Source organism: Choloepus didactylus, chromosome 3 (genome assembly GCF_015220235.1).
Source record: "Choloepus didactylus isolate mChoDid1 chromosome 3, mChoDid1.pri, whole genome shotgun sequence".
In the NCBI taxonomy this organism is placed as follows: Eukaryota; Metazoa; Chordata; class Mammalia; order Pilosa; family Megalonychidae; genus Choloepus; species Choloepus didactylus.
Window position 1 is genome coordinate 151,146,270 of NC_051309.1, and position 23,415 is coordinate 151,169,684.

At 34.6% G+C, this 23,415-nt stretch overlaps 1 protein-coding gene across 2 annotated transcripts in view; it reads right to left on the bottom strand.

The window, feature by feature from the left end:
• Positions 1 to 23,415, bottom strand: part of SLC7A11 (solute carrier family 7 member 11) — a 63,627-nt gene that overhangs the window by 25,312 nt on the left and 14,900 nt on the right. For both annotated transcript variants that reach the window (XR_005215960.1, XM_037830673.1), the window contains exons 5-6: positions 19,963 to 20,062; positions 14,210 to 14,254 (exon numbers count right to left, since the gene is read on the bottom strand). Coding sequence is in view for 1 of the 2 variants with exons in the window: in XM_037830673.1 (XP_037686601.1) it covers positions 14,210 to 14,254; positions 19,963 to 20,062 (145 nt within the window). In the remaining variant the exon portion in view is untranslated. The remainder of the gene's footprint in view (positions 1 to 14,209; positions 14,255 to 19,962; positions 20,063 to 23,415) is intronic.

The following is a 23,415-nucleotide window of genomic DNA, read 5'->3' on the forward strand; positions in this document are numbered from 1 at the left end:
TCATTTTGGAAAGCAACTTGGCAATACAAGTCAAGAAACTTTTAAAAAGTCCATTGACATTACACAGGACTTCTAGGAATCTATGCTAGAAAAATAACTGGAAGCATTCAAAAGATGCATATCCAAAATGTATACATCATTATTATATTACATTGAATAACTGAAACACTTACAATGCAGAACAGGAACATGTGTAAATATTGGTAGGTTCATCCAATGAAATATACCATCACTAAAATAGTGCTTAATAAAATTTTAATGACATAGGAAAATCTAATGAAATGACATTAAATGAAGAAAGCAGGATAGATCTATAGATACACAGATAGAAAGAGCTAGAGCTGAGCTTGAGAAGCAGCAAGTCTGGATGGCAGAGCACATTTCACTGTGTCTTCCAGATGCTGGGGATGTAACAGTGAACCACACAGACAAGGCTCTGGCCCTCACGGGGAAAACAGACAATAAATAAACAAACAAGTAAACGCACACTCTAATGCCAAGGCTGATACGTGCTATGGACAAAAATGTTTGTGCATATTTATCTCAAGCCATGTAATGCAATATGATCATACACATACACAAAGGTTAAAGGAACAAGATCTCAAAGTAACTGAATGCTTTCATTTGATGTAATTAAGGGATTACAGGAGATTTTAATTTCTTCTACATAATATTTTAGATATTTTGAAATTTGACCCTCTATTATAATTAAAATGAGGGAGAAGTTTATAGATTGTTACGAAAATACTAGGAAAATAATCATAAAGTTCTATTTTGGCTTTTTCTAACGTAGTACAGAACACATGGAAGTTTTCCTTTCTACCATTGAACTAAATGGATCATTTGACTATAATTACTAGGTGGAGATTTGTGTCCCCACCATTTAAAGACGAGATAAATGAAATTATTCTATTAGGAGAAATAAACAACATAATCAAACAATCTTGTGTTTCCATGTGCAGGAAGCAGACGGAAAGGCAAGGGAATTCTCACTATGGGAATGGCAGCAACAGGAGCAGTTGAGACACTATCTTTTGGAGAACAGGAAATTCCTGTTCTACCCAGTCACAGATGGTAACTCGATGGTTTGCAAAGCACTTACATATCCAAACTGAAGCTTTCTCCCTTGTACCAGATCAAAGTTCAGGCTGTGGCTTGGCATAAAGATAAACATCAACCAGGCCCAGAGAGAGACAGCACTGCCTTCCATTTGTAGTTGCTTTCTCCCAGCATTTGCCCCTTGACCACCTTTCCTTGGCCACAGTACATGGCATCATGAGGATCAAACAGCTGAACACTTACATACATTTAAAACACATCTAACCTCTCTTCCACAAGACCCTGAGCAGCTACCAAAAAGTGTATTAGAATCATGACTTCCACTTGCTATCTATCTATCTCATTTCTTTAGTCATTTTCGAGCTCAAAACAAAGCTAATCATGTCTTCTATATCAATTTCTCTTTTTCTTGCCTCAGGCCAGAAGGAAGGAAGTGAGATTCTGATTGTTTGACAATATCAGTAACAGAAAAATTAAATATTGTCCCCCAAAGAGACATAAAACCTATTTTAAGAGCCAGTGTATCTGTAAAAATGATAGAGAAAATATAAAGCAGCTATTTCCTTATAATATTTTAACATTTCAGCATTTCCCTAATCATAAAGTTTCTGTTTTAATCTTGTAACCAAATGACCTTCAGTAAATGACCTAAAGTAGATTACTTACTTCAGCTGGCCTAGGACCCTCTTTCATTATGTGTTTGAATAACAGCTTTAGAAAGTCGAATGCAGACAAATGTTAAAGCTTTCACACATTTTTAAAAGCAGTTTTGTTCTATTCTCAAATGACACATGGGTCAAACCTAATGATTACATTCTTTCCCCAGCTAATTTCAAGATTAAATTCTTAGCTTATCCCCCTCTCTCTCTCTTAGATTTGTACTCAACAATAACAAGTATTTGGAAAGAGCACCAGAAAGGGATCTGGATTTTAACTTGTAAATACAAAACAAATTAATCCATCTCTATGGCTTCAATTTCTTTATCTTTACAATAAAAGAACTGGAAAATTTGATGACAACTTCTCTTCCCACTCGAACACACTAGGCCTTTGTTATTTATTCTCTCAAAGACAAGTTTATTGTGCTTTTAATTGTGACAATGAGTTCGTAAAAAAAACTAAGCTATGCCATTTTATGAAGGGAAGAAGGTAAATGGGTAGTGAAATATCTGTAAACACAAATAACATGAAAATGTAAACAATTTAAAAATTTAGAGACAACTTTGCTATCTATCCCAGAGAGAATTATCATGACTGTAGAATGTCCAGGACGAAGGAGAAATGACATCAGGAAAGGCCAACAGAAAAGAAGTTTTGAAAGAGAAGGGGCTTGGAATACCTTAGAAAAACCACTGTGTGATGGGCAGACTACTGACCCGAGCAAAGACTTTGCTCATAAAACCATGCACTACAAGCTTTAGTTTCTCTCTCATTTTGTGTTATATGATTATATATTAGGATATATTTGAAAGTTATGCCATAGGCTTAATTTCATAAACCACCTCCCATACAGTATTATACATATTACTCTATAAAACAACGGACTTTGTAAGTGATACCTGCTCTCTTGGCTGATATACATCAGTATTGGTAAGTGTTAAGATTTAGTCATAGATAGCTTGCTCTGTGTTCCACTCAGGTAATTCTGAGGAAGGTGAGAGAATGAATGAATAAGAATATGGTTCAGTAGTGAGTGGTTGGCTAGGAAAACCATCTGACTTTAAAAGCTATGAGCTTGTCTCCTCAGAAAACCAATTACAGATATCTGGTATGTTTTTGAAACACAACTTCCAGTGTCAGAGATTAGTAATGCCTTAAGCTGAGACTGAGATAATTTGGCTTCCTATGGCAAGGCAGAGTGTCCCTTACCTTGTGATAAATGTATTTCAAACCCTACATTCAAGCAGTGCAGACAAAAAGAGACAACTTGCCTTGTTCACAAGCCCTGATCTGATAACTCCTAAAGGGTTACAAATAAGCTGATGAGTTGATGTCTAATAACAATAAAAAGCAATATGGTCTACTATTAAATAAGCATCTACTATGAGGAAGGTATTGTGTCAGACATATCAGTATATTATTTCTAGTTCTCACAAGAACTCTGCAAGATGAACATTAGATACCCACTCAGATGGGTTAATGAATGAATATGAATTTTTGAAAGTTATTACAAAGCTCCAAGTCTTTCTCCTTTTTTTTATAGATAGGATAAAACTAAAAATAAATACATACAATTCTAAAATGGATTATTACAAATGTCTAATATTTAAATGTAGAAGATCTATCAGAGAAAATATCTCTCTGCCTTGGCAATTCCCTCACGACATATCTAGACTCTTGAGAAAATATAAACATGTAATAAAAGACTAATATAAACATCTTGGACCATAAAGGCTTGTAGACCATTTTATATCTTTTGTAAGCACTTACAGTAAAAATAGTAAATAGAGTCAGCCACTCAGATCCGGACTTTGTATCTCAGATTTCATAAAGGAGCTTCTGGGTAAGATAGTGAACATAAAAATAGGTGACTACCGTGAAGTAGAAACAGTCCACTCATTATCTCAGCACAATCAGCCAACAGTGTGATGATGTCAGTATGGGTGTGGGCATGCAAACATTTGGTTCAGTAGGAAAAAATATATATCAGTCAGGAAATTCATTCTGATTATGATTCATGAGTGTATTGCCACCTGAGGGAGGTGAGAAGACTATTAAATAAAAAGCAGTTCCCATCATCATCTGAATCTTTTAATTATTATTAATTTGCTGATGATGCAGAACAACTTTCAAGCTGATTAACAGGTCATGTGTGTAGAAAAGGCACCCCTGTTCATAAAACAATTATGTTAATCCTTTAATTTTTCCAAAGATTATGAAATACTCTAATCTTTGAAGAATATAAAGTTTTGGTTGCAGATGGTATTTGTATATTACTTGTGAAGCTCATTAACATTTTTGAATGTCACATATTTTATCCTCATAACCCCATGAGAGCTATAATATAGGGATTATTACCTTCCATTTAAAAGTGGTAAACAAAGATTTAGAAGCAATTTAGAGGTCTGTCCAAGGTCAAACAGCTAGTTGAGAGGAACAGGGATAGAATTTTGATTTCCTGACCCAGCGCTATTTTCAAAGACTCAGTAAGTAAATGTTTTTACAGTTCATAAAAGGGAAGGCAATCTCTTTCTTCCTGGAAAGTCTCAACTTCATTTGGGTGATTTCGATGTTTACATTGGTAATACAGTTTTAGCTTGTGCCTACAGAAATTCAAAAGCTGCTCATTTTATTGAGTAGATCAATAATCTGAGTCAATGTCTGAATGTGACTGGAACAAAATTATCAAAACTATTTCAGTGCATGGCAAGTGACAATATAATGGCCTGGATGAATCTCATCTCTACACATAATGCACAACATGGGGTATTTTTCTACTTTATTGAAAATCTTACCAACATGGAATGTGAAAGAAAGCCTAAGCAGCAGGCCATGAACTAGATTTTAGTGGTCACAAAGAATGAACCTGGAGTGTCAGATAAACTTGTGAGCTACTTTCTTGGCACAATTACCTAACTTCCTAATCTAGGCATAGTGAAGGGGAGGTGGTGCCCAAATTCCATTAATGAGAATATAGGTGAGGGAAGCCACAAAAAGTGTGAAGTCTAAAGCAGGAGACAATCTCATGACTGACTTATTACCTCTGATTATGGAAGGTATTTCCTTTCAGATAAGAGGATTCTAACTCTGGAACCCCTGCTGTGTGCAGGTTAGTTCCTCATTTGGGTTGTACTTATTAACAGTCAAAACATTTGTCCCTCACAACTTATGCCACCAAGCCAAGAATTTATCAAAACTTGAAATGGTCAGAGCAATTAGCAGGTTGTTAGTCAGCATAAGCAAAAGAAAAATATTGGCAGCCCAGTCAAGAAAGTTAGTTTCTCATCTTATTTTATATGAATTATTTGTTTATTATAGAGGAGATTTGTGCATGTAGTGGAAAGCTGGAATAGGTGGTCTCCAAGGTTCCTCTAATTCTGACGTTCTATAATTCCATGATTCTATTTATTATACCACCTTGTAGTCTCTTATTTGATGACTATTTTAAGGGAACAGACACACTGGATAAAATTAAATCAGCCACAATCAATGCTACTAGAACAAGAGTTTATGATTCTAGATTCAAAATATAAACTTCAATAAGATTAAAATTAGAACTTAGAAACAACTAAAATGAAAGGAAGTGGAACATTTAAAAGTATTGCCCTTCAAATTTTAACTCATATTGGGGTTGGAATCCTTAAAGTTTTAAAAATAATAAGAAGAAGAAGAAGCTAAATGACTTCCACAAAGCACTTGAAGGATTTATATCTGTCTTTTTTGATCACCCATGGTAAAATACTATAATATAATCCTATAATTTCTGCACCACTTATTTGACACTTCATTCTTATATGAAAACTAACTTTGAGCCAAATATATTTTTTATGCATATGTGAAGCTAACAAATGCAAGAATTTTGATCCCAAGGTACATCAACCACATGTTCCAGTAGTAAGAAATTTTTAGACGGAGCAAAAGCAAGGAAGAGTAACTTGGTGACCTGGCTCACTGAACACGGATTTATCTCTTCTCTGTGACATACGGCCAAATACTGACCTTTTGCCTGCCTCAGTAGCTCAACCAGTATAATTCTCCTACTGTGAAACATATTTTAAATAGATTTACCAAACTTTATGTATATTTCCGGAAGAAAAACACAAAATAGAAGGATTTAAATTTAGTTATCAATTATTTCAACAATTGAAGAGAAGCAGTGTCACATTTTAAAATAATCTCGTTGTTATTAAAGAGGGACCTCATTTTGCCAAACAGATATTTGTAAACTTGCGTATAAATGTAATTTAACAATTTAACTTTTTTAGGAGATTTCAGTTTTTAAGAGATTCACTTGGCAAATATGTTTAGAAATTAAATCTGTTTAATAAATCCATATTTTTCTATATACATTTATTTATAGTGAGGTAACTTGCTATGAAAATTAGTTTAAAACCTTGGAATGATATCACTTGAGTATTTGAAAATGAAATGTGGAAATATTCTAAGAATGTAGTTAACATGAACTTGTAATAAAAAATCACAAAATAAAATCACAAAATTATATTACTGTAATCTATCCACACATAATCAAGACATGATATTTTCTAGCAACTGTTAAGTTAGAAAGCTAGAACGCATGTAAAGCATATTTGTCTCTCATAGAAAACTGCATCCTTAAAAGGCCAAAGTATAAGATAAAATACTTCAAAACAGACAGAGAGAAAGCCATGGGAGAAGCAACAAGTCAGAAGTCAATGGAGGTTGGAACAACTACAAAAAACCAGAAACAACTAGTAAATAATCCAGAATAACTGCAGGGGACAAATGAAACAATCCACTCATCATACACCACCCTTAATTGGGAGGAATGCCCAAGATCACAGCATAAAATCTCTAAGTAAAACCTGCGGATCCAAGCCGTGAGACCCCTCCCCCATAGCCCGAGCTGCAAAGCCTCATGGTGCCAGAGAGAAGCTCTCTCCCAGCAAGCGAGTATAGCTCAGCTGAGCTCCAACTGGGGTTTTAAGTAGCGAGTATGAACTGCTCACTACAGGTACAAATCCCCAAAAAACAGAGGCTTTGGGTGACGACTGACCTTGGAGAGCCGGAGGGTCACCTTGGACTGGGTCTGAAGGGGACTATCTGTTTCTTTTTCAGTTCAGTGGAGAAAGCCCCAGTCATTTTCAGTTTCCAGGGCTGTGACTCGGGGAAGGGTGGAGACAGCACAAGCAGAGAGAGAGACCATTGAAATGCTAAGGACCTCCACCTGGGGGGTCTGTCTTCTCTAGGAGGAAAGGGGTGGGGCCCTTTCCATTCAGAACCAGACCCCAGAGCCTGGAGGAACAGAGCCCTACCTCCTCACACCAGTCAAGAATTATAGGCTAACAGACAACACCTGCTGGGCAGAAAAGCACAGTGACCTGAGGCATCACAGGGTGGAGCAATTTTCTAAGACACACCCTCAGGGAAACCAGATACTAAATATTTCTTCCCTCTGGGATCTGAGCCTGTTCTGGTCTGGGAAAACCTGATTTGGATAACCAAGGAAACCATGCCTAGACAACAGAAAATTACAACCTACACTAAGAAAAACAAAGTTATGGCCCAGTCAAAGGAACAAACGTACACTTCAACTGAGATACAGGAATTTAAACAACTAATGCTAAATCAATTCAAAAAGTTTAGAGAAGATATTGCAAAAGAAGTCAATGGAACCCAGAAGAGAAAGAAGAGAATATTGCCATTGGATGAAAAAGTCAAGGAGCCCCAAGGACAACACAGTCTTTGAGGACAGAGAATCACTTTGCTAATACTTTAATTTTGGACTGCTAGCCTCAAAACCATGAGCCAATAAATTCCTGTTGTTAAAACCAACCCATTGTATGGCATTTGTTTTAGCATCTGGGAAACTGGGACAGCACTCAATGGGGAAGGAAAAATCTTTTCAACAAACGGTGCTCGGACAACTGGTAGCCACATGCAAAAGGATGAAGTTGGACCCTTAACTCACACCAGAACCAAAATTAACTCCAAAGTGATCACAGACCTAAGTATAAGAGCCAAAACCATAAAACTAATAGAAGAAAACATAGGAATCAATCTTCATGACCTTGGATTTGGTAAAGGATTCTTAGACTGAACAGCAAAAGCATGAGCAACAACAAAATAAAAAAAAAAAAAATTAAAAAAAAGATAAATTGTACTTTGTCAAAACTTAAAACTTTTGAGCTGCAAAGGATACCATTAAGAAAGTGAAAAAAAAAAAAACACACAGAATGGGAGAAAACAATATAAATCATATATCTGATAAGGGACTTGTATCCAGAATATATAAAGAACTCTTACAACTCAATGATAAAAAAGAACCCAATTTTTTAAATGGGCAAAGGATCTGAATAGATATTTCTCCAAAGAAGATATTCAAACGACCAATAAGCACATGAAAAGACAGTGGACATCATTAATCATCAGGGAAATGCAAAATTAAAACCACATTGAGATACCATTTTATATCCACTAAAATGGCTATTTTAAAAATTGGAAAATTACAAGTGTTAGAGGAACATACAAGTGTTAAAGGAACACACATTTATTGTTGTTGAGAACGTAAAATGGTGCAGCCACTGTGGAAGACAGTGGTACCTCAGAAAGTTAAGTATAGAATTACCAGATGACCTGTCAAGCCCACTTCTAGGTATATACCCAAAAGAACTGAAAGCAGGGACATGAACAGATATCTGCACACCAATGTTCACAGCAGCATTGTTCACAATTGCCAAAAGATAGAAGCAACCCAAGTGTCCATCAACAGATGAATGGATAAACAAAATGTGGTATCAACATACAATGGAATATTATTCAGCAGTCCTAAAGGAATGAACTCCTAAAGCATGCAACAGCATGGATGAACCTTGAGGACATTATGTTGAGTGAAATAAGTCAGACATAAAAGGACAAATATTGTATAATCTCACTAATATGAAATAATTATAATATGTAAACTCATAGACATAGAGTATAGAATATAGGTTACCAGGAGATAGAATGAGGCTACAGTAGAGAACAGTTGCTTAAGATGTGCAGAATTTTTAACCAGGTTGAATTTAAATGTGTGGAAATGGTTAGAGGTGATGGTAGCACATTCCTGTCAGTATAATTAACAGTGCTGAACTGTGTGTGAATGTGGTTGAAACGGAAAGTTTAGAGTCATATATGTCACCAGAAGGAAAGCCAGAGGTCAAAACAAGGGACTGTACAACACCGTAAATCTTAATTTTCTCATAAAAATTAAGTGGATGATGACTGTGATTTAACAGTACAAATACAAAAAATTTCTTCCATAAACTAGAACAAATGTATGAAACTATTACAAGGAGTTAATAATAGAGTGGTATATGGGGAAAAAACATACATACTGCAAACTATGGACTATAGTGAACAGTAATATCTTAATATTTTTTCATCAACAGTAAAAAATGTATCACAGCAATGCTAAGGGTCAATGATGGGGTGGAGGATAAAAGGTATGGGATGTTTAGAGTTCTCTCTTGTTTTTGTTGCTGTTTGGAGTAAGGAAACTGTTCTAAAATTGAATGTGGGGATGATACTGTGAGTCATTGATTGTATACTTTAGATAGATTGTACGGTGTGTGAATGTATCTCAATAAAATTGCATTAAAAATTTAAAAAAAAATACTTCAAAACAATACTTAGTGTTTTGTCATGCAACTTTGCTTCAACACATTTGGGCAAAATGTTTTTTGTTTGGTTTGGTTTTTTGTTTTGCTTCTAATCAAGTTAACAGTGTTTTGTGTCCTGTAAGCCACAGGCCTTTTAAAACAATAAGGTGCTATTGGTAAATGTCTTTCCTCCGGTTTAATACAAGTTGGTAAAGAATTAAAACCCATATACTAAGAATGTAAGGTAGCAACATCAGAATTGAATGCAAACAACGTGGTTGTTTGGACCATTTGTGAACCAGTCTGACTGATCGCACTGCCTTAAAGTTCTTTGGCATTTTTCCCAAACCAAGTTTCTCTTCTTCTAAGTTATGACTGGTAAAAGGTGTGATGACTTTCAGGCATCAATTAATATAAACTGGAAGCAGGCAAAGTATTATTTAAACATGACACTCTGATTATTTAAACCTTCTATTAATGTTTATTATTCAGAGCATGTTGATAACCTGCTCTTCAAAATTGACTGATGATATCATGCTTTACTGACTTCCTCTAAGTCTACTGTTTCTCAACTCTTTAGAAGGAATAAATGAAGTGAGAAGAACAACTGGAAAAAGTCTAATAAGCAAACTGACTAATCTCAGACCCCCAAAGTCAAAGAAAAGTAATTCATTTCTTGGTTTTCATCAACACAAGACATGATTAATCAATGTAAGAGCAGAATTTACCAACATTATACATCTCAATGATAAGTTCTTTGTGCAGCATGACTTTTTGAACATTGATAAATTGCATAGTTCCCACGAAAGTAAAGCTCATTATATTTGCAAATAAAAGCACTTTGATTTTCACAAACAAATGTCTACATTAGCAATCATTACTACTACACTTGCCATTTTTGTGGAAAATAACATTTTAAAATTCAGATAGTCCTTAGGATGCTATCACGTTTATGGTCTAAACTTTGGACATTTATGTTCCTCAAAATACTATCCTTGCTCCAAAATATTAATTTGTAGAGCCAGCCACCATGCCATAGATTAATTTTAAATGAAAATTTTTATATTACTATAAAAGTTCAATCACAATTATTGTATATATATATGAAAATATGAAATGCTTTTGAATGATTTGCTACTCCTATAGATCCAAAGCTACTCTTGCAAAGGAAAGCATCATTAAAGAGACCATGAGAGACTTTCTTAACATTACAAAGGCAATCATGTCAACAGGAATTTTGCCCAAAATGTTAGAATTAATGCTTTCTAATTTTTAAAGAGTAGGTGATATTTAATAGAAGAAAGAAGTCATGAGCTAGTTATTTTGATTCCTTTCATCTCCTCGTTTCTCTCTCACTTGTTAAAACACTTACAGAATTGTTCTATAATTCATGCTCGTAATAGATGTTCAGAAATTGTTTCATGGATTAATGTTAGGTAATATGAAAAATTTCCACAGAAATTAAATTGCACATAGGTGGTAGTCAAAGGTGATCATGAAACCTTGCTCTGCATTTTACATATTTTTAAACCACAATGCAATTTTTACTGGTCTAATGCAATCATCACCTGTTCAATTAGAGCACAACTTTAGGAAAATTTTATTGCCTAGGTGGAGGAGGACAGTAAAAGTTGTTATATCTTAGACTGATGATTCATTTCACCAGCTGCCAGAAAGTTGCATGTTGCAGCACACCTGGAAGCAAGCAACTGTGACTGATTGGGAAACACATTTCTCTTGGCAAGTCACAAAGGAGATGGAATCATAATTATTCTTCCTTGTTACTAAAGGTATTTGGGAGCTGTGTCTACCTACAAAATAATAGAAATTACACATCTGGACTAGGTCCACATAATTTTACCATCTGTTCAAGATATGCAACCATAAGTATTTCCAGAAGCATCCTCTATGTGTAAAACAGATTTAGTTTTAAAAGACCTGGACTGATTGTCCACATTGCAAGGAGATTTTATTTTTAAAATGAAGATATTGATTAAATTGTTCACAACCCTAAATTTCTTTGGTTAATAAATAGTTAGTACAATCTTAGCCTGTACTGTACTTTGCAGGGATTTTCTGGATTTCTCATATTCTGATTTTGAGAAAACAACTGCATTGGCTAAATTTTTCACAGAATCCTACATGTGAAAACTGAATACCTGAGTACTAAAATGAATGGAAAAAAAGTAACTGAGGTTACTTTGTTCAACATAACTTTTATCAGTCACTTATTATCTTAACCTCAAAAATCCAGAGATTTTTATGTCATCTCTCCTGAGCAGTTCCTTAATTTAAGACCTTAAAATAATATATCAAATTAAAAGTATTCTAGGATTATTTAATGAGTATGCAGAATCATGATCTCCAAAAAATGAAAATATTTTATCCAATTTAATCAGTGATAATAAACTTAGTCTAAATCAGTTTTGGTAATACTTTTAAATTCCTATAAGATTTTACATTTTACATTTTCTCCTTTTAAATGGCAAGTTTATTTTCTCTAAATATAAAAACTCAATGAAATATGTGCATTAGAGTATATTATAAAATGCAATTTCAACTTGCATTTTATTCAATTTTAGGACTGAAAGTTTAGAAAATAGGATTCTATATAGTAGGAAATAATTTTTTTATTTGTTTCGAAAGCAGAGAAAAAAGTTAATCACTTTGGATATAGAACCCTAGAAAACACTGGTGTATAAATAAACTTACACTTGTTCCCAAAATAAGTATAATAATAGTAGTAGTAATAACAGCCAATTATGTACAGATTAAAAAGTGACAGTCAATAGTTTAAACACTTTGCTTCTATTAATGCATTAACACAACCCAATGAAGTAGGTGCAATTAATATTCCCATGTTTTTCATATGAGGGCATTTCTTTACAATAAAAACTCTGAATCAGTACATCACTATTCTTTGGGATTTGTATACCTTGAATCATGGAGATCAACAAGGTGCAAAATAAATGATTTAAGAAAGAAAGACAGAAGGAAAGAGACAGTCCTTGATGGGTTTGCCACATCCGAAATTCAAGTAGGGGCAATACTGACATAAATAGCTTTAAAATATGCTTAGTATATACAAGAGTATTATTCTATACATGGCAAACAAAACACTATTTTTAAACTGTTAAATTACTTTAAAAAAGAATATGAACTATAGCTATGTCACTGATGTAATAAATGTTACCTTATAGGTCATCTCCACAGACCTACAATTTTCCATTTTTTCCATAAGAAATATTCTTTGATATTAAATTTAATAATTGGTCTCTTTAAAGTAATTTTTAAAAGAAAGTCACAAACCATAGTAATCTTTTGTGCACAATGGGTATTCAATAAATATTTTAGTAAGAGCTGTTTTATCTCTGTGCTGCCATTTACACACTAACCGTTCTCAAAAATTAAAAAGACAGAGCAAACCATTTAATCTCTGTAATCCTCAGTATGAATTTAGTGTCATAAACTCTAGCTCCTGATTATAGCTGATCATTTAATACTAAAAAGAACTAGTTCCTGGAAAGTGTGTGCTCTCTACTATAATTCCAGTTATAAATATGGCAATACTGTCATAAACTTGTCAAATTTCTTAATCAAACACCGTCTCACATATTTAAAGTACATATTGATTTGCCTAAGAGTTGAATCAGACACTGAAATGTTTTAACCTCAGTTGCTGGTTTATGTATTCTAAAGTTCTGACAACTCTGGTACTTGGCCAGATATCATCTGCTTAACTATCTCCCAATATACCTGGTGCCAGAGTTTCTTAGACTATCCTTAATTGTTAAGCCTTAGGCATAATCTCTGATGTCCAGGTTGTTTCATACTGACTCACCTTTGTATTTGTTCCTTTTCCTAAAAATGTTTTCTCTTCTCTCTTCTCTCTCTGTTCACTTACATTTGAGACTTCAAATAAGCACACATCCCTAGATAAACGGTTTTCTCCTTTGCCCTCTGTCACACTGGGTAAATAACCTATTATGGTAGCAATCGTGCTGTGTTTACACTTATCTGTTTACACATTTGACTCACTGACCAGACTACAAAATGCTTGAAGACAAGTCTTATTCATCAGTAACATGTTCCTAGACCAATGGTTGACACAGTAGATGCTCAATAAAAGTCAGATGAATTAACTTCACCGTTCAGTCTGCATTTTGCATTCTAATTCTTAAATTTTCTCTCTTCTGCCCATGAACTTTTGTGTTGTTTTCCTGTACAAAGTACAGGAATGCTTCTATGAATAATATATAATATAATGTATAAAAATAATTCATTCTTATGTTAATTCCTTTAGAAGCATTATTTAAGTCATCATCACATCATCTAATCATCAAAAATGTTGTCTCAGAAAAAAAATGAAAGCAATAATCCAAGCTCCCAATTTCCTATAACATTCTACAGATATTTCTAGGCTTTCATAATTAATTATTCATTAATTATATTACATTTTGCAATTGGGTAGTTATAAAAAATCCATACAAATTATTAGAAATAATCCACTTTTTGAGTTTATGACTTATGGAACAATGTGGGTAGTTGAGAGTTCATGTTAAGTTACATGTCTATGTTTATAAGAAGTAGGGGATGAAAATAAAACTTTATTCTTTTCTGCTTTCAGGTTATAAGGTAATTTAGTATTGAATGCAGAATATACAATGAAGTTATTTATATATAACTTATGACAAATTCAAATAAACTTTATAAGCCTAAAAGAATAATAATGATAATGATGCAATTATTATAATCATAATTATAAAGTTCACTAGCCCATGCTGAATTTCCCTTTTCAGGCCTCCTTTTTAAACTATATAACTTTAAATTTTATCCTTCATAAAAACTGCAGAATAAATATGGCTACTTACTTTTCAGGGTTTTCTACTTCTTCAGTAACAAAGTTGAGGTAAAACCTAAGAAAATATATAAATACATTAAAAACTATTAATACATTTTACAATTATCATCCAAAGTTTCAAACTTTTGAATATTTAAAAGTTTAATCATAATTATGAAAACATCAAAAGTAAATACGTAAAATTAAGTTTTACTACAATAACCAAAATTCCCACAAATAATTTTTCTGTTAAACCATATTTATGGAGTTCTTAACATGACTCAGACACAGGATATAAAGGTAGGAAGTTCAGAGTCCCTCTCCTCAAGGAGCTCACAGTCTGTAGAAAGTTCTAGAAAAAGGTATGAAGACAATGCTGGAGGCAGACACAGGTTACCATGGGAGCCTGAGCAGAGGCACCTGTCCAGCCTGGGAGGGTCAGTGAAGATTTCTTAGAGGAGGCAACACCCCTTGTTGAGTCTTCAAGAATGCTTAACATTCAACACTGGCGAACTGTCATAAGGACATTCCGGACTGAGTAGAGGGAATGAGTTCAGAGGCACGGAAGAGTGGTTATGCACAGAGCATGCACTCAGCAGCCACTGAGCATTCTGCAGCACAAAGTAAGGCAAAGGGAGTGAGAAAATAAATTAAGTATGAGGTAGTCTTTGCCTTCTGGGAGTCCCAATTTTAATGGTTGAGATAGGTCAACCAAAAACCAGAGTCCAATATAAATACAACAGCAGAATTTCTCCATTTTAGGGAACTATTATTAGTTTCCCAGATAGAAATGCAGTGAGCAAGAACATTTGACTCACTGACCAGACTACAAAACGCTTGAAGACAAGTCTTATTCATCAGTAATATGTTCCTAGACCAATGGTTGACACAGTAGATGCTCAATAAAAGTCAGATGAATTAACTTCAGCATTCAGTCTGCATTTTGCACTCTAATTCTTAAATTTTCCTTCTTCTGCCCATGAATTTTTGTGTTGTTTTCCTGTACAAAGTACAGGAATGCTTCTATGAATAATATATATGAATATATAGAATAATAATAATTTCTATGAAATGGGATAAAGGTTAGTAAATTCTCTGTTCACACTTCTTCCTTTCAGTTCACTGTTTTCTAGCACGCATCCTGAATAATCTCAAGTCACAGAACAATGAAGTTGCTGTTTGTCTTTGTGTGTGTGTGTGTGTGTGTGTGTGTGTGTGTGTGTATTTAGGTAGTTAATGCTAGGCACAGTGTTAGTCATTATACTCTAAGTTGACAACTAGAGAGCTGGATATTTTGAACATTTTCCAAGTCTTGAAAACTTTTTGAGGTCTCTTAAGTGACAAGAAGCATTGTAGATATACAGTCTTTTCACTTTCAAGTTATATAGGAATGTAAACATCATCCTAAATGCCCTAGAGACATTGATTCCTTTCTTTCACTGTATGATTCTACCAATAGCATCCTTTGCATTCTTGACTTCTTTCTCTAACCTAAAGGATCTACTGGAGACCTTTAAAGTTATCATGCATCTCTCTCAAGACTCCAAGATGTAAGTTTGAGGCAGACTCCATCCTCAAACAAACATATAAATACCAGGATCATGCAAATGGGAAAACTAAGGCATCATGAGAAGAACTAAACACAAAAAGACCAAGGCCCTTCTTCCTCCTCATTTCATAGGCTTAAAGAATTTTCACAAAATAAAAAGCCATATTATACACACACACACACACACAGACACACACACACACTGTTTTATTCCCTTACAATTCCTTGGGAGGTAAAATAACCTTCCACATAAATACACAGAAGCATAGACTGTAGGTACAAATTCTCTGCAATCTAAAACCAAATGGCTGGAATGTTAGTCCATCAGCCTGTCATATACTTAAAGTGTCTCATAATGTAAAACAAAGATGAGGCAACCTGTCTTATCCATCATTATAAAAACTCCATTTCAATTCACAAGTAGGCAGTTGATGTTTTAAGATGTCTAACATTTTAGAACTATGTTTTAAGTAGAAACACTTAACTATCTTAGAAAACAATAACAAAACAGGTGATCTATAAAGTTAGGAGCCAAGGATTTTTTTTTTTTTTTTTATGACTAGAAAGTAAGTTTCTGAAAATGAGGCTTTAGTTATGCTAGGAAAGCAAATAACAATCAATACCTATATTTGGAATATGTACTCTGAGGGATCTGATATGTTTGTTATATGGCTGAGGCAATGGGATATAAAAGAAGAAAATGCAAAAAAAAAAAAAGCAGCATTTCTAGGTTTCTTGTATATCAAAAATAGCCAGTTCCTCCTTAATAATTGTTATAGAAACTGGTCTTTTCGAACAGTGTTAAAGCAAGAAAGGAAATATTTATGAAAAAGAACACAATTTCAAATATTTGCTGTATCTCCAGAGAATAGCAAAAAGGAAAGGGCTTGGGGCAGGGTGAGGATGGGAAGGAGGAAGCTTCTCATTTTGTTCCAAACATTCACATCCTGTGGGAAATACACCTTTATGCTCTCCTAGTCTCCAGCAATGAGTCCATAGGATCCTTTTTGGTTTACCTCTCCTGAATACCTCTAGAGAATATTCACAAGAATTATTGTTCCAGCTTTTCCATGATTGTATATAGAAGGCACTGTAAAACTGGCAGTGCATCCCAATACCCAACTATGTGAATTATTTTAAAAAGAAGCTTATGCTTTAGATTAGATTTGACACAATGGTACAAAATAATCCCACCAGGTGCTTTAGAAAGACTAAATCCATTGAGGATAGGATTTAAAAGGGAGAAAAAATGACATAGAAAAACTATTTTCTATCACACAGTTCAGAAAAAAAAAAAAATCCCACCAAGCAATATTTAGCTTTGAATCAGGTTATGGGATTGAAATTGGATGAGTTCCCCAGGGCCACCAGGCTGACTGGCAGATGTGTTTCTCTGAATGCAGACACTGGCAATCATATTAAAGTTATTCTGACCCAACTCTGTGACCTGATTGGTTGAATGATTTCTTTTTCCCTAATCATGTTTCCATGAAGGAATTTTTATACTTCTAGAAAGCCTCTGTGTTCCTCATACCCAAAAGCCTACTCTTTTCAGATTCCCCAAGGTTTGTGGTGTCTCTTTCCTGTTCAACATGGAGGAGAGAGAAATTGCTAACAGTTAGCGCAAGGCCACCAAATAATCAAAGCAGTCTTTCTGCTTTTACTTACAACCTAGATAGTAAATTCTGATGATAATAGATACTTCAGTCTCACCCCATTTGCAGTGCCTCCCCCCAGCTTTTTTCCCATCAAACATTGTCACAGCAGCAGCACTGGGATGGAAGCCCATTCACAGTGTCCCGTTTCTAATTCTACAGCCCAATCTTGCAATTATAACATGAACAACAGAGAGAGGTCAGAGACATTGGGTCAACTTTGGAAAATGACTAAATGTCATTCCCTCTCAGAATTCTTTTAGCCTCCATCTTATTCCATTTACATCCAAATATCAACCTTGCTTCTAGATCTCCAAACCAACAGACTATTTCCCTTGAACTCAGATTTTTTTCTAAGATTGATGGCCGTAGATTAACAACCAGATTATTTCTACCTATTCACTAGGCAGCATTCAGGTAGCACAACAACCTGTAAAAGAAACACATCACTTATCTGCCTCCTACATAAGTCAATCATATCATTTAACATTCCATTTAAAATCCTGGCCAAGTTTTTCCAACGTTGTGACTGAACCTCAAGAATATAAGGAAAAAGAGTTTCCTCATCTTTAGGATAGGAAGTGGATATAAGAATTAAGTGAGTAAAATTATAAATGAAGATTCATATGAACCTCACTTAACCTATAAAAAGAGGGAGATTTTAGGTTCAGTATCAATAAAATTAAATATTAAGATAGTAAGACAATTCAACATGAAAAGCATTTTCATGCATGGAGTATTCTTTCTATCAGCCCCCAAAAGCCTACAGCAGTGGAGAAAATTTGCTCAAAATAAAGAAGGTGACCTGAATATTCAGTGCTGGGGTGAGGGAGAGAGATGGGTGGCAGGGTAAAGGAGTATTTTAAGATTCTGTGGGAATAGATGCCTTGTACTCTGAGGCAAAAGAAACTCCATTCAACAGAATTAATCAAATCTCCCTTGTGACTATCTCCACATTCCACATTCCTCATTGAATATTGCCTGGTTCCCAACACTTGGCTCCAGCTAAAAACTTTTACCACCTTCCCACTCCACTCTGCCTTCCTTCTGTGACCTTCCCGAGTAGCTTGGCTGCTGCCCCCGGTCCCCAGGGCTGTGATCATTAGGCTGAATAGCCGCGGGATAGTTGATTCTGTGATCACAATGCAGTTATTTTCTCTGCCCAGCACCACATTGTGCTTTGGACAGAAACAAAAAGACTTCAAAAATATTGAGTGATTCAAGACTAATGCTTACACACAATGGCTATAAAAATAAAAAATGTTCTGGGAATATACAAATGTTTTACACTGGTCTCCTTAGAGCTACAATCTTCTAATAGCCTTCAAACATATTTTGCCTCAAAAGACATGTTAAAATATTAAGTTCCTGTACTTTCCTTATTCTCCTCTAATGCTAGATTTTCATAATTCAATGAGATTAATAGGCTAAACACTCCATTTATTTTCGAACTATATCTTTACATTTCATGCATGAGCTGGAAGGAAAGAGCCTAAAAAGCAAAGAAACAAAAGGAAATTATATTTGTGTTTGAAATACATTTGTATAATTTTTGAGCTAACAGAGTTTCCTGATACTATTTTTAGGCTCATATACTGTTCTTCCAGGTAAAGCTTTACAACCATTAGATCTATAATTAATAGAAAAAGAAAGATTGTCTCTAATTAAGAAAGTGCAATTTAATCTTACTGTAATGATTTTGATGTTTAAATAATACTTTCTACATAGTGAGCTTTCTTACAGGAGTTACTCTAACCAAATCTTCCTAGGTCAATAAAATTTATGTAGGAAAAAAAAATCCCACTCTTATCGACAATTATTGTTTTTCAAGTACCTGAAGAAAGCAAGGAATAAATACACAGTTCTAATGCTTTAACCAGAACATTGTCACAGCTGGACATGCATCAAAGGAAATGTATCATGACATGGTGATTTTAATCATCTATGCTGCATATTTATGTTTTCAGCTGTTGGAGAAATTAAACGAACTTGTAAGGTTCTTTAATGTGTTTATCTATCTAATCTATCTCTCTCTCTCTCTATCATCTATCTATCTGTCTATGTATTTATTTATGTTTTTCCTTCCCTGCGTTTACAGTAGTATTTTGCCTATGGGGAATGTTTTCCTTATTTCTCTACCTGAGTTATTTCCCTGTCTCATAGGAAAATGGAGAAAATCAATTAATCATTATTTGTAAATACCCTTGCAGTTTCAGATGAAAGGCGTTTTGACAAGCAAAGTGCTAATCTTTAATACCTCATGGCACTATTATGTCCTTATTGATACATACTTGTAAGTGGCTTGTACTGGCTTTTACCCCGCATTTGTTTGCTTTTTATATCAGGCTAAATCTAGTAGTCACATTGACTGGAAATCTCAGTTAATGTGTTTGCTAAGTCATGTGCACAGTAACTGGCCTGGTGGAGGGGACCCCTGCCATGCTTCTCTTTTTAAGTAGAGCATATAGCACTGGAGTGTGGCTACTCACACTTACCTAGCACCGTGCTTAGCACTTCATGTAGTTGAAGAAATGAATAAACCAAATGACCCACCAGACTTATAGATAGACCTCAACTTACCAGCCAGCATACGCATACATTCCATAATAAAAAGCCAGTGGCAACCCCATAAGACTCGCATCTTTTCCTGAAAAGGCATCTTGAAAGTGCTGTGTTTGCCCTGCAAAGAGAACAGAAAGATTTTAGACCTTTCAAAAAAATTGGTTATTATTCATTCTTTAACCATAAAATTTTCACTTTTCAAATAATATGGGAGGATGGCTGAGGTTGAACCACTTACAAACAGACTGTTTCAGGTGACTGGATTTCTTGCTCCCCGCTCAGTGCCTACTTTACCTGTTAATACTGTACCTATTCTGAGTTCTCAGAGCACACTGATCTCCACAAACGTCACTCCACATTTCTCTTTGAATGAAGTTGCAGCAAACAGGAAAATGCCATTTTAAAAACAGCCCATTGTTTGAACATGCCTATACCCTTGACAGAGTTTGACCACAAAAGAAGACTAAAGAATCTTGTGTAAACTATAGTTTTTTAGGGATGTACTGGAATTTTTTAAAGTGAAGATAATGGAACGTTTGGGAAGAATTTCAAAGGTATATCCAAGAGTCTACCCTCAAGGAGGTGGCAAGAAACCCCAGAACCACCTTCCAGTACCATTTAACTTTCTTTCTGCATCAAAGGAAATGTACCTTGATATGGTGATTTTAATCATCTGTGCTGCATATTTATGTTTTCAGCTGTTGGAGAAATTTAAGGAATTTGTAAGGTTCTTTAATGTGTTGTCAAGAACACCTGATTTTATCTATCTATCTATCTATCTATCTATCTATCTATCTATCTATCTATGTTTTTCCTTCCCCTGCAGTCCATTAAACACCTACCTCCTACAACAAGGGCTGGCAAAATACCAACTCAGGGCCATGTCTGTATCCCGCCCCCTTTGTGAATAATGTTTTATTTGAGCACAGCTATGGCTCAGAGATCATAGGGCCCACAAAGTTGAAACTGTTACTATCTGATCTTTACAGAAAATGTGTCCTAACCCTCTCTTAAAGAATCATAGTGTTTCCTTCTAAAAACATTGAAAAGAAATTACATTGAACTCTAAATAAATAGGTTTTTAAAAAGTTGTCATCGATATGTGGATTTAATGCTTTTATTCATCAGATTCTTCTCTCTCTACTTTGTGAATCATTATGGGATTTTTCTTGTATCTCTTTTGGATTATTAAAAAAAAAAAATAGAAATTCCAATTCACTTTAGTTAGTCAATATTCAGAATTAAGCAGAAAATTGTCTCTATTTCCCAAAGAAAAAAGCAAGTAAAATTACCCAAATGGGAAAGGTGATTTTGTTTTAAAAATCAGCATTTATATAAATAAACAAGAGGGAGGTGGGTATTGGATGATGTGTATGAGACACCCTTTCTTCAAAGTCAGATGTCAGTTAGAACCTGCATTACCCCCCCACACAATATATAGAGAGAGATAGATATATAGATATAGATGTAGATACAGATATATAGATACAGGTATAGGTATACGTATAGATAGAGATAGAGATAGAGGTAAAATATGTGAGTATTGAAATAAAAATTGGAGAATGTTGAGTAATACACTAAGTGGTTTTCCTTCAAAGTATTCAATTCCGAAATATAGCTCACTTAAAAAAATGATACAGTGAAATTAGAAATGACCCTGTTTTAATAGTCATCTCTGGGTCCATATTGGAGGGAAATATATACATAAGAATTCAGATAAAGAAATTGGTTGAATATTCTTTTATCATGATCTATGGTTTCCTTGGCCAAAAAGTGCAATATTCCTAAGAGTGCAGTATTGAACAACCAATAAGAGAAACTAAATCTCTGTACAGGCTGGTTCTCAAGCACAAATCCTGAAACTTGCCATTTGAGACTATTACAAAAGAGAGGTATTTCTAAACTTCAGACATGTTTTAAAGCGCATGACCAGGTCTTAGGAGGATAAAAGTCATGATATTCAAGAAAGTTTAACAAGTTCCAGTGAGTAAATACAGAACACACAACCTTTTCAGGATCTTATTAGAGTAGATCACACAAATTTGTACTTGTAAAGTTTTTCTCTTTCTTGAATTTCAGATTAATATGAGAAATGTGTGATCAAGTTAGAGATGAAGAAAATCACCTTTTTATATTAATAGATATATAAACATACCTGCTAAGAATGCTCTCCAAAATACTGAAACTTCACTTTAAATTTGAGAAATTAAAATTTCTTTGTTGGGTAAAGTAAATGAAGAGGTAAAGTTAAATGAACGTTAAACATTGCCATCATAAGTATTAATTAAAGTGTTACTCTACAGTAAGTGCTGAAAAGGACCCAAGAGCTATATAATGACCTCTGCTCTCAAGGAATTTGAAATACAATAACATTTGGGCAAACTGACCTATTTCATACATACATAAATAAATGGGAAAAATTGACTACAGTCTTGTGGTTGTTTGAAGCTGCTTTGTGTAGAACTATTGTAGGTAGGAACTTTTGATTATGTTATTTCAATTGAGATGTGACCCACTTCATTCCAGGTGGGTCTTAGGCCTCTTACTGGAATCTTTTATAAGAGGACAAAAGACAGAGAAAAAGCTCCCAGAGTAACCCCAGAGAAGCTAAGAGAGGACCCACAGAAAACAGAGAAGAAGCCACTGAAGCCAGAAGATGAAAGTAATGAAATCCAGGAGAGAAGGACCAGCAGATGCTGACTATGTGCCTTGCCATGTAACAGGGGAGCCCCAGATCTCCAGCAGCCTTTCTTCAGGGAGAAGGTATCATCCTGTTGAGGCCTTAATTTAGATATTCTTCATGGCCTTAGAACTATAAACTTGTAAGCTAATAAATCCCTATTGTTAAAAGCCAGTCCATTTCTGGTATATCATATTTCGTCAGCTTTAGCAAAACAAGTCTCATCTCTACTGTTATCTATAAGGTCTTATACCAAAAAGAAAATGAACAAAAGGAATCTTAGTTTAAGGGAATGTGTATCATCTTTTAGAGTCTAAATTAGGACTAAAGTAGGACCAATGACACAGGGTTTCTGCACTTTCCAAAAACTAAGGAAACTCCTTACAGAAGACTAAATAGTCAAGAAAAAGAAAGAACTAACAAAACAGATTATTCTGCCTACATTTCTAGTGGACCAGATATACTATGAGCTGGCCAGCTCTTTGGGGGGGGGGGGGGGGACAAGGTGAATTAGAAGAGCGAGCTCAACCCTTCTCTTCAGTGTAAACTATAGCATTAAAAATCTTTATTGTTTTTATTCTGATTTGGCTGAGGTTGCAAAATTTGATGCAAACATTTAGCCAGGAGGGCTCTAAAATCTCCCACTAGGCTTATTAAATGGAAAACAGCAGCTGCCTTTCCCCAACTACAGAGCGATTGATCTTTCAGTGTTTGTTGTTGTTTAATGCTTCTACCAATAGTGATAATTTTGCTGAACTTTGGCATTTCCTTTTGCCTTGTGTAATTCTTCT